This window comes from Copadichromis virginalis, linkage group LG1, assembly GCF_057382275.1.
Source record: "Copadichromis virginalis isolate Kocher_CV1m ecotype Utaka linkage group LG1, C_Virginalis_male_GT1.1, whole genome shotgun sequence".
NCBI lineage: Eukaryota > Metazoa > Chordata > Actinopteri > Cichliformes > Cichlidae > Copadichromis > Copadichromis virginalis.
The window spans coordinates 24025911-24043475 of NC_140618.1; the positions used below are offsets into that span (position 1 = coordinate 24025911).

Sequence of the window (17565 nt, forward strand, 5' to 3'; positions counted from 1 at the left end):
AAGAAGTTGAACTGGTGCATGCCTAATGGAAATAATGGTAGTGACAGTATTATTATTAACAATGTGAAAAGTAACCACACCAAGAAGATAAAGCTATTAAATGTGTATGTATGAGATGGCTTAAGTTTAAATGGCCTGTATTTATATAGCGCTTTACTAGTCCCTAAGGACCCCAAAGCGCTTTACACATCCAGTCATCCACCCATTCACACACACATTCGCACACTGGTGATGGCAAGCTACATTGTAGCCACAGCCACCCTGAGGTGCACTGACAGAGGCGAGGCTGCCGGACACTGGCGCCACCGGGCCCTCTGACCACCACCAGTAGGCAACAGGTGAAGTGTTTTGCCCAAGGACACAACGACCGAGACTGTCCAAGCCGGGGCTCGAACTGGCAACCTTCCGATTACAAGGCGAACTCCTAACTCTTGAGCCACGATCGCCCGGTTAACTTAAATTTGTAATTGACAGTAGTGCTGCACAATTTTGCATAAAATGAGAATCACGATTTTTTGGCTTAGAATTGAGATCACGATTCTCTCACGATTTTCTTTTCTAGTATAAATATTTATTGCACTTATTAACTCCACATCAACTTCGTAACAGTTGAGACTGAACATAAAAACGATAAATAAACCTAAAAACAACAAATGTCTCACGTTTTGTTGTTGTACTGCTTGAAATTCCGTCTCCACCGTTGCTCGACACTGTGTGTATAGAGCAGGTAGTGCAACAATAGAAAAATAGTTGCGGGACGGCACAGTGTAGCATTTGTCGAGGGTGTTGATCATTTTCCTAAATCCCTGGTTTTGCACAGTGTTGATGGGAGCCATATGTTTGGTCAGGTGATAAGTGATAGCCTCCGTAATTTCTTTGTGCCTGCGGGAGTTCGACGTGTATAGGGAAGCGCTGTAAGGTTCCCGTTATTGATGTTTGGGTGGTTGACCGGGACGGATTTTCTCCTGTCACTTTCTCGTCATCCCTGACGTGCTCTCCGTTGTTTTTTCCCCTGCTAATTTTAGCATCACACGGCACAGCTTCTGTATCACGTGGTATAAGGCTCCGCCCTTGTCATTTGTTGAGCAGGAAGAGTGAGCGCTTGTTTTCATGCAGATTACGTCCCGGATCAAAATGCGGTACAATCATCGTCGTCGTCTTTTTTAAAAAAATTTTATCGTTGTCATTTGGAAATGAGATCGCACATAAGTATGAATCGAGATTTTCTAATAATTAATCGTGCAGCCCTAATTGACAGGATCAGAGACATGGCACGCAAACGTTCATGACTCTATAGGAGAATTCTGTAACAGGAAAAGAGCCAATCAGCATCCAAGCTGGAAATCACATGAGCCAATTCCAGTTGATAAACTTGCAGTTACGCACAGCAGATTTACAAGTGTCAGCTATGTGTTGGAGGCCACATCTACTCATCGTAAAGATATAACAGAGTGCCCTTATCACTTGATCAATTAAATCTGTAACCAGAAAGAATCAAGGCATGTGGTTCAAGTGTTCTAATGGGATTAGCCAGAGATGCTGACTGAGAAACTGCATACAGTCAGCATCACAACATACACATACAAGTACATGCATATCTTACGCGAGGGGGAAAAAAGGAACAGCTCTTCAATTCTTATTTTAGAGTGAATTGAAATCTGTATGAGCAGGGGATTCTGTACATTCTGATTTTGTTCCAGTGACTACTGAAAATAAGAGCTCAGACTTGTTCTACAATTATAAAAAGGGGCATCAAAATAACTGCCCAAATTTGTTAACAAGATGGCTGTTGAGTGGCGAGAATTGCTTCTAGGATGACTTTGATAAATCGCTGTCAGAAGGGAAGGTGCTCATCTGTGGTGGCCTTTTCACAAGTTTAAGTATCTGTCTGTCCAGACCAAAACACAAGCCCAGAGTTTTAAAACTGGGTCAGCAGAAAGCTCCATTTTATTGGTCCCAAAACGCCACAGTAATGAGAATGCTAGTGGAAAACAAGCAACAACCTAGGGCTTAAAATGAAAATGGATTAGTGGGGATGGACACACAGGCAAAATTATTTTCTACATTTTGGGGGACCCTTGAGATTATTCTCAGACATGAAAACTACTCTTGGGCAGCAGAAGAGCAAAATCACAGAAGTCAGCCTGCCTGAATCCAGGCTCATAACTTATCAAAGCCCAGCAAAACTCCACTTCCTGTTACAGTGAGAGTATATGTCTTGTTTCCTTGGTAGCAATTTTAGAAACAGAGGCATCAGTAAGGGGAACCAGACGGGACATGCAATTCAGCTGAATTCAACCAGGATGGCAGTTATCACTAATATCTTTGAACAAAAAATTCAAATACAAATCAAATGTACAAATCAAAGTTCACAAGGAAACAAAGGAGAACATACACAAAACTGACAAAGTCACTGAATGATGGTCTGCCTATGCTCCAAGGCAAAAACATATACACATACATTTCTTAAAGGCACGAGAAGTGCAATAGTGTCTCAATGAAATGGGCAGTGAGGCTCATACATGGATCAGACGTGCAACTAGAGCTGGGCGATAGAACGATAACGATATGTATCGCGATATAACTTTTACTCGATAGAGAAATTAAACTATCGCGATAGACCTCGCCGCTCTTGTCCTCTTAAAAAAAAAAAAAAAAAAAAAGGTCAGCCAATCCAAATTAAGTAGCGCAGAGCCAAACCAATCACAGTCGCAGCGTCACGTCGTGTGACTTGTTACGTACAGCACAAGTGCCAAGCCGCACATGTGTATTTGTTTGGGAAGCAGCCAGCCACCGTACAGCCCGGGTAATGGAGGAAATGAGTGTGCCGACTAGGGAAATCAACCGAGCGTGACCGAAGGTTACCGAAGAGAAAACAGATGATGGTTCCAATGCCGGAGAGATTGTCGAACGGAAGAGCCATAGAAGTTCCGTAGTGTGAAGGTATTTCGGCTATTTCAAGTCTGACAAAAAACAGAGTAGCGTGCACTGTAAATTGTGCCGAAAGCAAGTCTGGAAATACAATAAACTGGTGCATGCGTCACACTGTGCGCCACGTTATTGTTTCGGTGAAATGAATTTCTACAATACTGTTACTGTTAATTCTACTCTCTGCAGTGTTTAAATGCTTACATATACACACAGTTACTGTCCCTCCACACATACGACTCGGTTCTGCTTCTATGCCCCAGCTTTGTTTACTTTTTCCCACCGAGGCTTCTAGACTTCTGATTGGCCAACATTTCTGCACGGTTAGGAATCTAGCGCCACCTGCTGCTTTGGCATGTTCATAGCAGCGTTTTCCTTCATTTCTGCCTTTATGTGTGGACGGGATTCTTTTTTAAAACGAAAACGGAAAATCTCCGTTTTAAAAAATACCCGTGTACGTGTGAACGTAGCCTCAGTCTCTGACTGGAAGCGCTAATTCGTCATTCGGCTTTTGTCAGACTAAAGTAACTGTTAAAACTGTTTGAAAAGCTCAGCTATACAACAAGGAGAGATTGAGAATTTCCTTTTAGTTCTCAGTTTATTTGATTTTGACAAAAGTTAGTCAGTTTTGTCTGTTCTTCTGTAAAACAAACTAAGATTTATTTTTAGAATTAATATTTTGTTTCTAAGTGGAATTGACAATTTAGTCTGTTTCGTTTGTTCTATTTTGAAACTTAAACGCTTTAGCGGCTGCCTTTTGTGTAGTTTGCAATATTTGCCTTTATTTATCTGAAAAAGTCTCATGTTCCTTAAGTACATCTACCCTGCTGAACTTCATCCATCCATTCGCGGCCGCTTAATGGATGAACTTATTATGGGAAATAAATATTTAAATAAAAACAAGCTGCTGATTATTTCACATTTTACTTGTGAGCAACGGCACATTTAAATCTTACAAATATAGTTATTTGGCTTATATCGTGATAGATATCGTTATCGCCTGAAATGAAAAAAACATATCGTGATATGAAAAAATCTTATATCGCCCAGCTCTACGTGCAACGTGACCAAAAATCCAACATGTTAGCAAAGTATGACTCATTCAACATTCACTTTACCAGCTCTGCACTCCGTGTAGAGCTGGTAAAGTGCTGCTCAAGAGAAATGTTAACTAGGGTTAGTTAATTGAATCAGCTACTTAAATCCAACATTTTCAACTGCACTTTCTGTCATTGCGTCTTTTACAATAAAGTAAGCATTCATGATATGACAGAAATGGTATGGAAGAAATAGTCTGGAGTGTATTGTGCGTACTCTGAAGGATGGCAATGCTTCAGAGGGTAAAAGCAATCGCTTGTGTTAACTGCCTTTGTCGAAACAACGCAGCTGGCAGTTTGTTCTAACTCTTCTTTTCAATCGTACCCTCATCTTTTGACCCTTAGTCTATGTCCATTGGGGTGCCACTTCAGTAACACTGTTAACTGGATTTTCATTAACAGTTTTCTGTAATAATTTTGCATTTTATCTCGCCAAGCGCTCCTAATGTGCTAGTGTGTATAGTTGCAGTAGCCCAAACAATAGCACATGAGTTGCTGCTCGCTGCACATCCTATGCTCTGTGTGTCAACCTAACCTGATGTGGACGTAACTCTATTTCAGCCACATGACTGGTTCAGCATTGTCCCTGGCTTTTCATGTTGTCCGTGATTTCTATTGCTCGTATTTCAATGATCTTTATCGCCCAGATCTACTGGAGACCAAATTTGTTTACATTTCTGCTAAGGCACAAATTTCACACATAAATCCTGCACATCACCATCTTCATGTGGACATGAACAGTCTGTGCTGTAACAGCAAAGGAACTGAGGCTTTAACTATAGCACAGACAAACAGAACCTACGCAAGCTCAAGGGAGACAGAGATATGCATCACTGCCTCTGCAGTGTAGTCAACATGAACGCCCCAACAAGCTTCAACACTCAGTATCTTGGTATAAAACACCACCAACGGCACTGCAGTGTTTTCCTCAGCACTGGTACTGCACCAAAGTGGCAAGCTTCTCCTCCATATTCAATTTCCTCAAACCCCACCATGTTGTGTCTTTCCTTCATATTTTTTAAAGGAGGTGGGAAGGGGGGTGTTCCACTGAACCGACACTGCCAATTTAGATAGTTATCCATTCATACAGTTAGGCTCCAAACTGTATGCAAGCACGTAGTGATAAAATCCGGGCAGCCTGTGGACCCGCAATGCATAAACAAATCCTCTTCACTGGTTTCAGCTTTGACTATGTCTTTCATTGCTTTGTTTACACACAGGGTTGTACAAATCCAAAGCATATCCAAATGCATAAGAGCTAGAGAATTAAGACGCTAACCTAACTGGAAAAGCTGGAAGACCAGTATTGCGTTAGGTCACCAGCTAAACGAGCAATGCTACTGTGCCTTTTGAAAATAGGTCAACATTTGGATGTTACTGGTGCACTCTCTTGAGTAATGTCATGTTAATTATTGTCTGGGATATAAAGGTGCCCCTTAGTCTTAAAGCATAAATATACAAATAAGCCAATTATTAGCCTAAAGACCGCGGACAGTTTACATCAAACCACCTTTGCTTGCAAAAACCTTTCAAAAACACACGCACAGCGCTACTCTGTTAGTAATGCCACACGTGGGCATGGGGTACCAATGTTTGCAGTATTGGCTGCTGACTAAGATATTTAGACTTAATTTTAAAGAGTCAACACATTGACAATCACATCAAGCTCAAAAAATGATTCACCACAACTAAATAAATTTTGCTTCAGAGTGTAGACGATTTCTCAATGTGTATCTAAGAGAAGGGATTCCTTCTTTCAAACTCGGATCACTTGGGAGGGGGGATGAAGAGGATAACCCCTCAATAAAGCTGCACTTGAGAAGTAATTCTTAATATTTTAAGAGGAAAAAAACAAAAGTACATGTAGTTCAATGGCGATACAATGTCAAAGCGCTGGTTAAAAAGAGTAAATGCACGAAAACATTGCACATTCACACCATAATAACGGGTTAATCTCGGGGACAGCAGGAGTCAGTTTGTTGTTGTTGCCATGTTAGCTTTGCAGGGAGAGTAAAAGCACACCTACCTCTGTCTGATTCCCACAATTTCAACCAGTTACTGAATCTTTAACGTTTAGTCTACGCCGTGGTGTTTTCCGCCGATGCTGGATGGTCCCATTTGTCGCCGTCGGTTCACTATACACTGCTCCGGAGACATCCGCATAAATTTGCGACGACCATCGCAGCTCATTCGAGTCGAGGCTAGCGCTAGCTTGTTAAAATCGTGTAGACCAACAAACAGACGTCCACAGAAAAAACACTAAAATATCCACGAGAATTCGTTTACAGCGTTGCTATTTCATCTTCTCCAAAAACTACGGACCTTTAACGGTCCACCTATGTAGCTCGAGGCTAGCTTGGGTAAATATAAGCCATCAAAAGATGTTATTTTTGTTTCGCTTTAATCCTCTCCGCCAAACCATTCGAGCGGTTTTCGAGCGGCCTTAGCATACAGTGTGCGGGGACGCAAGGCACGGAAACGAGTCGCGGATGAAACGCGAGCTCTGATTGGCTACGATGCTGTAGGCGGATACCTTTGCAGTGCACTTTGAAAACGACGCCATTTTGGATCAGCCCAACCACCCTATCCACCTTTCTGTCCAAGCTTGAGACGTGCCCCAACGTGGCGGCCCATGTGTCACAGTTTCAAACGCCTGAGACAACGCTCCATTATATAGTTGGAGGACCACGAAAAGGAAATGGAGTACGGGCGTTGGGTGCACTCGTTTTTCTGTCTTTATAAAAACGCATTGCCAGCTCGCGTGGTACATGTTCCTAGACACGTTTACGCCGGTTGGCTCGCATCAGTAAGTGGAAGCACTTGTTTATGACAAAATAGTTCAGACAGACTTTGTCGCGCAGGCGCACAGACATTCGCGAGTTCGTGTTGTCTGACCCTGATGTGAGCTATTTTGCGACACTTATTGAGAGGGGGGGGGGGGAATCCCTGTGATAATTAAACACCTGCAGCTTCACATAATTACCTACAGGACCTCGGTGTGTGCCTCTATGCACACTGCTATTCTATAACCAATCCGTTTAAGTCCATTTACCACTCATTTAGTACGAGAGCAGTAGTTATCCCCTCTAAGTCTTTTTAGCTTAGCTATACTGACCTTCCTGATACCATTGGGCCTGGTAACCCGCAAGAAAAAATTCTGTATCATCATAAGTCATAGTAGTTATACATACATCATACTCGCTGGCATGTTTTTTAGTATTTAAGAATTTATTAATGAATGTAAAATAATTTAAACAACACTATCGGCGGTTTGGGGTTGATACTTTGAAATTGTAAATGATTATCCTTGTGAAAAACGCTCTGGAAAACTTTTTATTATAATTCTTAAGATATGCATGTTTCACGGCCTTTTATATGTCTAATGACGTGATCTAAGTGCAGCTTTCGGCTGATGAGTCTGTGAAGAAACCGGAGCGTGCTGGTGAACAAACCTGACAGACCCGTGGTTAAACTGATACGTGAACGGATGATACGAATGCTCCTATTGGCCGAAAGGAAAACTCCAAACTCTCATTGGGTCACTTTTATGCCATTCAATCAGACCTGTACATACAGTTCCATACAGTCTGCGTTTCTACGACATTGTTTTCATTATCCACAAAGCCTTTCTTCTTTCTTCTTACTTGACTGAAGCTTATTCACATTAATAATACCGGGTATTATTATTATTATTATTATTATTATTATTATTATTAAACTGGACCCTGCTCTCAATCTAACCCCACGTAACCAACATTGTCTGTTTTCATATGCATTCATTTTGCTAAATCGCACCGTACCAAAACAGCTCAATCATCTTAACCAACAGCGCTCTCTGGTGGACCAGTGATACATCTTTGACTGAAAAATCAAGTAAACAAACACCCACAACGCTTTACTGCAGGCTTCACGGGAAGCAGTAAATTTGCTAATTTAAACCGTTTACATACATTACACACATTTTTCTTTTTTTAATTCTTTGAAAATTGCGGTTAATTTCGCAACAATAAAGAGGGGGGTAAAGGTAACTGTACTCTCTGATGTGTCGTAAATGTGCTGCTTTAAAGCTGTTTTGCGTAAATCCTGCGCAAACATATGCGCAGCTTGCAGGTCCTTAAAGATCGACAAAGAAAGGTTAAAGTTCAAAGTTCGTTTTCCGAGATGCGTTTAACTGTATTATTTAGCATTCTGCACATACTGAACACACAATGTATCTCTAACGAGGATTATTAAATAATGAAATCCGATTTTTTTTTAAAATTAAATAGTCTTTGTGAGTTTCTCGCGCCGAAGTAGGTCCCCGCAGGGCTGCCGTCTTTGCCCGGCTGAGCGGTTGAATAACAACGAGCTCGAGCTCCAAACCGAGCTCTAAACCTCCGAGGAGACGGAGACAGCTATGTCGGTGCATTAGCTCCGTTAAATGTTCGCTTTCGACTAACGACAGCCACTATGTCAGCTTTGTTGTTGCAGCAAAGTGCTGGTGTTTGTCGCAAATACAGCAGAGGTTTATTGTGGACGCTGCTGAAGCGAAACTGTTATGTATTGGAGAGCAAGCCATTATCCAGCCGCGGTGTTCAAAATGTCCCATCTAGGTGTGATCACGTGAGGAAGACGCTTCTTACAAAGTCAGAGCGGACTCTTACAGATCAGCAGCAACAGAAACTCATACAGGTAAGAGTGAAGTAACTAATAGGATGAGTGGCCATGGATGGCCACTTCATTCGGAGGAAAGGTGGTTTAAATGACTGACGGTTGTTGATGCCAGACAGGAGTATTTCAGAAAATGCTGTTCTGCAGGGGGGTTTCTTCTTGTTTACCGAGAATGGTCCAAAAAAGAGGAAATATCCGGTGACCTATGGTTCTCTGGATTAAAATGCCTTGTTGATGCGAGAGGTCAGAGGAGAATTCCCAGATTGCTTTGAGCAGAAGAGCATCTCTGAGCAGCTGAACTTTGAAACAGATGGGCTATAGCAGCAGAAGACCACTCCTGTCAGATAAGAACAGAAAACTGAGTCTAAATTTCACACAGGTTCATCAAAATTGGACAATAGAAGATTGGAAAAACATTGCGTGGTCTGTTGAGTTGATTTCTTCTGTCACATTCAGATGGCATGGCCAGAATTTGGCATAAACAACACGAGAGCATGAATCCATCCTGATCCGTCCATGACTCAGCTGTGTTGCTATCATGTCGATCTGGACCAAAATCTCAGAGAAATTTGTCCAGCACCTTATTGGATCGATGTCACAAAGGATTAAGGCAGGTCTGAGGACGAGGTGTACCTAAAGAAATGGCCAAGAAATATCTTTTTAGCAGAAGGCTCAACATGATTGATTTTTCAACACTTGATCTATAAGTAATTTTATCTCCCAAAACAGTGCTAATAGCTTTTTTGGCATCAACTGAGGTTGATATCTAATAATAAAATAATCAGAAGTATCCATGGCTCTAGTCAAATTTCCTTCTCACATGTCATTCTAACTTCATGTAAGAAAATATTAATCTCTCTGCACTGTTGTTACTGAGATTTACTTCACATATATGGTATAGTTTTATTATAATGATTTAACTTGTTAAATTTGAAAGTGTCAAATATGATCGCCTTAATCACTTGTCTAGCGTGGAAAGAAAAGCGTCTGGAATTTTTCAAGTTTCTTCAAGGAAACTTAAAAAAAGTCCAGAGGCTTTTCTCCTTAGACTATGATGACCCGGATGACTGAGAACCGTCACAGATGCCTTAATAACTTATTTTTATTCTACTCTGGAAAGTCTTCAGTTTGAGATTGTGACATTGTCTGTTGTTTTTCCTTAAGTTGTAAACACATTTGTTGATAATAAATTTACACACTTTTGATTTAACTAGGTTTTCTAGTTCTGATTTTGATTCTGATTTCTTTCCACCTTTTTTCTCCAATATTCCCATAACAGAGTCTTCTCCACAGACCTTTGGGGCCTAGCTTGGTGGGACTTAGAAAAGAGCTAATTAGGAACAACCTGCTCAGGAACCCTGTTGGTTTGGCAAATTTACTCGGTAAATACTTAGTTTACCTTCATAAGTTGTTTAAAAATTCACTTATAGCTGCTTTAAATTAAACTGTTTGATTTCAGGGGCAACAAATCTCTTCAGTACATCTCAGTCTAATCAAAACAAAGATAAAAAGAATGGGCCAAAGGGGAAGACGCCAGAGGAAGATGAAGGTAAGCGATGCATATTTTTTTGCTACTTGATGCAACTGATAAATACCTGCACCACACCTGGTTTCTTTGTCACGTCATTTACTTTATTTTATTTTTTATTTTCGGCCTCACCTTTCAGAGGAGAAGAAACGTCGTGAACAGGAGGATCAGATGTACCGGGAACGCCTGCGAACCCTCTTCATCATAGCGCTCATCATGAGCCTGCTGAACTCCATTAACACCAGTGGCGGTAACATCTCTTGGAACGACTTTGTGAACGAGATGCTTGCCAAGGGGGAGGTGTCACGTGTGCAGGTCGTTCCCGAGAGTGACATTGTGGAAATATACCTTCATCCCGGAGCAGTCATCTTCGGAAGGCCTGTATGTTGTACATGATTTTCTGCACACACACACACACACACAGTTAACACACTCAAAGTAGTGCAGGAGACCCTCATGCTTAATTCTAATTTCCTGCTACGTCTCATGCTTTGCAGAGGCTGGCGCTTATGTACAGAATGCAGGTTGCCAACATTGACAAGTTCGAGGAGAAGCTGAGAGCTGCCGAGGAGGAGCTGAATATTGACAGCAAGGACAGAATACCAGTGTCCTACAAGCGCACTGGATTTTTTGGGAAGTAAGAAAACAACTCTTATCAGAGCAGACATTCTAAGAAATCGTTTATGAGGTGCCTTCCTAATCTTTTCTGAGGATTAAGAAATAATTCAAGGCACTGCTAAAATCATACAGAGCAGATACGACAACAAAAACAAAATTATGGCTTATTTTGCTTTTCATAAAAACATAAGTTCAGCAGTATTCATTTATTTATTTATTTATTTTCTCCTCATGAATGCCTGTGTGCCAGAAACATGTTGGGAGTTTTTTGTTGTGAAAATAAATTTTAAATTTAAATTTTATTTTGAAAAGAAAATGCCTTGGAGTTTTTTTTTCGTTTTTTTTCTTTTTCATATTTTATGCTACGTGTATCCCTGCCAAACAGCACTTCCAGTAGAAGTTGTTTGAATCCAAGAAGCGCTTCTTTTCAAATCCATTTGAACTTCATTATTGTTTCTTAGACTATGGGCGTATGCATGCAATCAATGTGGTCATAAATGTTAATATTTGAACTACAGGTTTGTCGTAATTTCAAGTTAAAAACAGCCTTTTTCCTCCCTCTATTCTTGTTTCAGTGCAGTCTATGCTCTGGGCATGGCTGCGATCGGTGTGGCGATTCTCTGGTATATCTTTCGACTTGCTGGCATGGGTGGCAGAGATGGCGGCTTCAGTGCTTTTGTAAATGAAACACATTTTAGCAAACTGACATCTATGTTGTTTGTTCTGTGGACTAACTCCACATTCCAACTTGCCTAACAGAATCAGCTGAAGATGGCCAAGTTCACCATCGTGGATGGGAAGTCGGGTAAAGGTGTGAGCTTCAAAGATGTGGCAGGCATGCATGAGGCTAAATTGGAAGTAAAGGAATTTGTTGACTACCTCAAGGTAAGAAACGTACTCAAAAGTTAAAATATGTTCATTTTGCACAAGTGAAGCACATTAAATATTTGAGATTTAATTAAGAAAGCCTTGATCAACTGAATCCTCAAACCTCCTCCTCTGCGGCTTAATACTCACAGCACTAGCTTTACCTTTTCATAGAGTCCTGAACGATACCTCCAGCTTGGCGCCAAGGTGCCCAAGGGTGCATTGTTGCTTGGCCCTCCAGGATGTGGGAAGACCCTGCTTGCTAAGGCTGTAGCTACGGAAGCCCAGGTGCCGTTTCTGGCTATGGCTGGCTCTGAGTTTGTGGAGGTCATTGGAGGTATGGACACACAGCATGAGCATCAACATGATGCTAATATTCACTGTGTGAGTTGATGATGTTGTTTATGATCATCATATAGATATAGTATTGGGTTTTACTGTAGTGAAAGCTATCTGATTTACTTGAGCCTGTAAGAGCGAGTGCCCTATTTTTTATATGTATATGCGCTGTAACAGTGATACATAAAAAATCCCAACAATCACATGACCAGCTGTGAACAAGCACTTTGCGACAGTCCCCTTTTTCAGGAGGAAACCTCCAGCAGAACCAGATCATGTACAGCGATGTGTTTGTTTGTAGGCCTGGGTGCTGCTCGGGTCAGGAGTTTATTCAAGGAGGCTCGCACTCGAGCACCCTGCATCGTCTACATCGATGAGATCGATGCTGTGGGAAAGAAGCGCTCCACCAACATGTCAGGTTTCTCCAACACTGAGGAGGAGCAGACTCTCAACCAGCTGCTAGTAGAGATGGATGGTGAGTAAAACATCTGGTTTTAGAGCAGCCCATTCGCTTTTCAGGCAGAATACTAACCTCCTCTTCTTTTGCAGGCATGGGAACAACAGACCATGTCATTGTTCTTGCTTCCACTAACAGAGCAGATATTTTGGATAATGCTCTAATGAGACCAGGCAGACTGGACAGACACATCTTTATAGATCTGCCAACACTGCAGGTATCATTGGGTATCTTCCAAATGGGTATCCTTGTCATTTGTTGCTGAGCATTTAATAACAACTTAACCTTGCTGCTGTGCAGGAGATTTGGATTGGTTTGTTTCATTTCGATTGTTTTCCAGGAGAGGAAGGAGATCTTTGAGCAGCATCTGAAGATCTTGAAGCTGACTCAGCCAGCGAATTTCTACTCCCTGCGTCTGGCAGAGCTCACCCCAGGCTTCAGTGGTACGTGCACATTTATGGTTCTCCTTAGGGATGGGGATCAAGAACCAAAAAACTGTCCAGTCAATCGTAATCATCAAGCTTGTTAGCTTATCTTCTGTGCAGGCTTGCTCAGACAAGAAATCAGGAATCAATAAAATAATCAGTATTGGTTTAATAAGTAGACTCCCTCTTGGCATTGGTATCATTTAAAGAGCATCATTCCTAGTCCTAACTGAAGTCTATGAACATCTTTGGGCATACTAAAGTACTGGTCTATCTGCCTCCATGAAGAAAGAGAAGTTCTAAATCAAAAAGGATAAAACATCTCAACACTGCTGATGTTGAAGTGTTATTCTAACGTTTGTTATCTCATGGTGTCTCTGCAGGTGCAGACATTGCAAACATTTGTAACGAAGCTGCTCTGCATGCTGCCAGAGAAGGGTACAAATCCATCGATACCTTTAACTTTGAGTATGCGGTGGAGAGAGTTATAGCAGGTACAATAATGCACACGCTAAGTTCTGGGAAATAAATATTTCTCATGTGTCGGTGGCAAAATCTGACAAATGTGTGTCATCAGGAAGCGTAAAGAAGAGTAAGATCCTGTCTAAAGAGGAGCAGAGGGTCATTGCCTTCCATGAGTCTGGACATGCCTTAGTGGGATGGCTCCTTGAGCACACAGAAGCAGTTATGAAGGTACTTGAAATGTGACGCATTCTATATAAGTAAATCTTTCCAGATCTAATTGTCATGTTTAGCTTTAATCAGATAAGTCCAAAGTGTTCCACAGAGCGTGTTGAGAGTAGGGTTTCATTTCAGAGGAGCACTTGTTTCTCCACTTCACCACTGATAAGTGTTTTGGCAGTTTATACAGATGCCTGGATTATTCATAATCCTGGGTCTCTCTTCAGTTGCTCCTTTTCTGCCTCTTATACCATTTGCTGTATTAGACTTTCACACATCTGTGTATAAAAACCCAAATGGATATGCCGCATGTCCCACACAAGACACAACTATGAACAAGGACTGTGGAGGTTATATGTTGATCTAGAAAAGCATACAGTTTAATAGGCTATGATACAAATGTAAATACTCTAAAAAGGCAACAGTGCAATTGGTTAACCCTTAATCTGTACAATTCACCTTTTTATAAACCTTTCATAAACTGACAGATCATGTGATGTGTTTCAGGTTTCCATTGCTCCACGTACAAACGCAGCTCTAGGATTTGCCCAGATCTTACCCCGTGACCAGTATCTCTTCACCAAGGAGCAGCTGTTTGAGCGGATGTGTATGGCTCTAGGAGGAAGAGCTGCTGAAGCAATCACCTTTAACAAGGTTACTACAGGTACCCTGCAACTAATCTTCACACGAATCAGCTGCAATGTTAAAACCACCTGCTTGATATCGTTAAGGTTCTCTTTTTCTGACACTAAACCAGCTCTGGCCTGTTGGAGCTTACAGTCAGGCCTTCTTTGCAGGTGTCCTGTGGGGTCTGCTCCAGGGTAATTTTAGAGGATCTTTTGGGTCTTGTGGGAGGCTAACCCAGCTATCATAGGCTACGTTCACACTGCAGGTCTTAATGCTCAATTCCGATTTTTTTGATCAAATCCGATTTTTTTTGGTCTGCTCGTTCACACTACAAATAAAATGCGACAGCAAACGCGCTCTAGTGTGAACGCTTAAAGCGGCCCGCATGCGCAAAAGAAGACGTCACACACAACGCGCTCTGTTTAGACCCAGACCAAACAGTATTGTTTGACTGATGGCCCTTAATATAAAGACTTCGGACTTTACATTTCCCAATTTTTGCTTTAAGTTATTTTGTTATTCACATAATAATGTAAATAACCTAATAATTATCCTTATTGCTGTTTTAGAGAGGAGCGGTGCTTCAAAGGGTAGTTGCAGATTTCTGTCAGAATCTGCAGATTATACAGTACAAATAAAATGTTCACATTTCTCCAACGTTGTCTTCCCAACAGTTTCACTGACATCTACACTGGATGGCCAGGAAGCGTTCGCGATGTCTTCTCTGGAGCTGATAATTGGCGTCTGTCTTGTTTCAGTGACGTAAAAGACGGATTTAATGCGACATGACCGATCAAACAGCAGTCGCTTTCTGAAACATCAGACATGTATCGGATTCAGTACCACATACGAAAGTGACCCAGATCGGATTTGAAAATATCGGATTTGTGCCGTTCACACTGTCACACCATGATCGCATATGGGTCGCATAGGGTCAAAAAAATTTAGATTTGATGCGCTTTCGCCTGCAGTGTGAACGTAGCCATAGGGTGAAACTGGTTGGCACTCTGTTGTAGGATCTGTGTTTCAAGGTTGTTCCTGTACACCTGGATATTCTTACCAAGCAGTTTTTGTGGTGTAGAGAGGTCCATTGTCCTCCTGGAGTAGACTGTTATCATCAGGGGGAAATGTTGCTATTGGTGTTTAGTGTGATTAGTCTCCAACTGTGACAAACTAACACACAGAAGAAAGCCAGGATCCAAGGTCAGAGAGCAAATTGTTACATTAACATGACTGATGATTTACACCCATGTTTATGGTTTCTATTTCCTGTAATCACAACCTACCAGTGAACACTTCTCTTTTTTTTTTTGGTCATACTGCTTACTTTAAATACATTTTCTATTATCAGTCAAATATCTAATTGCTGGGCAGCCAAATAAATATTCTCCCTTTTGGCAAGTTTGGTTAAACCTGAAAGATGTGGGAGTGGGCTTTAATTAAATTTAAACATTAAGCGTCTTTTTTTCTGTGTCCCCAGGAGCTCAAGATGACTTGCGCAAGGTGACGCGTGTGGCCTACTCCATGGTGAAGCAGTACGGCATGTGCGACAGTGTCGGGCAGGTCTCGTTCCCAGAAACAGAAGAGCAAGGTGCCATTGGGCGCCGTCCTTTCAGCCAGGGCCTGCAGCAGCAGATGGACCATGTGGGTTCAAAAATCGGATTAGTCCTCTGTTCTCAGATTAGCACTGTGAATGTTGAAGTAATAAGCTAATATTATTATGCTAAAGTATACATTTGTAGCTCTTGCAGCTGTTAGAGTATGTACGGGACATTTTCTGAAAATTTGGACGCTTTGCTACAAGCATCCTATTAAAAATAATATTTTTTTTATAATCATAATATTTCTCAGTTTTAATGTTATTTGTATTCATTCAAATGTAATCTTAAAAGCAGTTGCAAATCATTGACATTTGTTTTAAAAGTGAATTGGTAAATTTGAATAAATCTTTCTGTATTTGCAGGAGGCTAAGATAATGATAGCTCGTGCATACAGACAAACGGAGAAGCTGCTCCTGGACAACAGAGACAAACTAACACTGGTCGGTTGTTTTCTTCTTTATGCGTTTTAATCATGTGAGGCCAATTCTTCTGTATTGCCTTTAAAAACTCGCTGGGTCTGTCTTTCCAGTTGGCCAATGCGCTGCTTGAGCGTGAAGTCGTGAACTACGATGACATTGAAGCCTTGCTGGGTCCACCACCCCATGGGCCCAAGAAGATGATCCTCCCACAGAGCTGGGTGGAGGCAGAGAGGGACAAACAAGACACAGGAGAAGACGAGCCTCAGCCGCCTCCACCCCACAAGCAGACAGACGAGGACATGAACCCTCAGCTGGTGTGATCTTCGAAATGTACAGCGTATTTAGTCCCTTCTTTAGTGCTTTATATTTCTAACAGTGAAAGTTTATAAAAAACTCTGCAGTCCGTGCAAACTTTCGTGCAAATGAACATTTGCAGTTGTCTCCACTTAGCTAATGTGTGTGATAATCTGCAACTTTCAGAATGAATATTTTTGGGGAATTCCATCATTTCTCTCGTGTGCTTGCTGCCGAGACATATGATTATGCAATGGTGACAATAAAAACAAGTGTTTTTAAACAGGTTTACAAACAAATACAAGTGCTAACAGTTGAGAAAAAGCCTCTGAACAGTATTTACTTTGTGCACTTAGCAGGTTTATGCCAACATAGGTGTTGATGGCTCCAGTAGATGTGATCTTTTTAATTTAAAAAATATAATAAATCATTTTCAGGGTTAGCTTCAGATATTTCTTTGGAAAATCTGTGTTATTTTAGATGGCAGAAGTGAAGCTGCTTGAGCATTTGTAACTGGAGTTTTTCTTTACTGAAATAATCTGTACTGTTAGGTCACATGCACAAAATATATTGGCACTGATGTTTGTGACTGGGGTTTTAAAAACTCATCAAGGTGTGCATTAGTCTGTAGTGAGCTGCAGTTAGACCGCTTAGACCTGAAACAGAGGCGGTGAGGAATGACTGTTCTGAGGAAACCACATTCTGCATTTTGTAAAACACCTTTAAAGCTGAGATTTCAAAATGTATGTCATGCTGGTGATGAAGCAGCAGATTTTCCACCACACACTTTGGTCTTTCTCTCATCTTGAATCAGTAATTAAGTAGGAACAGATTAGAAGGTGTTTCTTTTTTGAGAAACGATGTTTGTCAGGGACTGCACGTTGGTTTTATTGCTAGAAGTGAATATAAAGCTCCAAAGAATGGTTTTGCCAAATATTTAAATAAAGTTTTATTTAAACATTGTGTTGTTCTTTGTGGAACATCTAATATTAATGGTATGTATTGATGATGATAATGATAATAATAATAATGAT

The 17565-nt window shown here is 41.2% G+C and overlaps 2 protein-coding genes across 5 annotated transcripts in view; one reads left to right on the top strand and one right to left on the bottom strand.

The window, feature by feature from the left end:
* ankrd11 (ankyrin repeat domain 11) overlaps nt 1-6507 on the bottom strand; it is a 118555-nt gene extending 112048 nt beyond the window's left edge. For all 4 annotated transcript variants that reach the window (XM_085455594.1, XM_085455602.1, XM_085455608.1 and 1 more), the window contains exon 1: nt 6052-6507. The gene's annotated coding sequence lies outside the window, so the exon portion shown is untranslated. The remainder of the gene's footprint in view (nt 1-6051) is intronic.
* A 1641-nt stretch (nt 6508-8148) lies between these two features.
* On the top strand, nt 8149-17489 carry spg7 (SPG7 matrix AAA peptidase subunit, paraplegin). The gene is made up of 17 exons (XM_085455620.1): nt 8149-8696; nt 9955-10057; nt 10135-10224; nt 10343-10584; nt 10701-10840; nt 11397-11499; nt 11581-11706; nt 11863-12025; nt 12329-12502; nt 12577-12701; nt 12825-12927; nt 13293-13403; nt 13487-13602; nt 14098-14254; nt 15698-15861; nt 16181-16258; nt 16348-17489. The coding sequence occupies exons 1-17, from the start codon at nt 8475-8477 to the stop codon at nt 16555-16557; spliced, it is 2427 nt and encodes an 808-aa protein (XP_085311746.1). The 5' UTR covers nt 8149-8474; the 3' UTR covers nt 16558-17489.
* Nucleotides 17490-17565: the final 76 nt, after the last annotated feature.

Coding starts and splice junctions, on each gene's coding strand:
- spg7 (XM_085455620.1), top strand. CDS start 8,475: ATGTCAGCTTTGTTGTTGCAGCAAAGTGCTGGTGTTTGTCGCAAATAC. Junction 11,500..11,580: donor ATGGCGGCTTCAGTGCTTTT/GTAAATGAAACA, acceptor CTTGCCTAACAG/AATCAGCTGAAGATGGCCAA. Junction 12,026..12,328: donor GTTTGTGGAGGTCATTGGAG/GTATGGACACAC, acceptor GTTTGTTTGTAG/GCCTGGGTGCTGCTCGGGTC.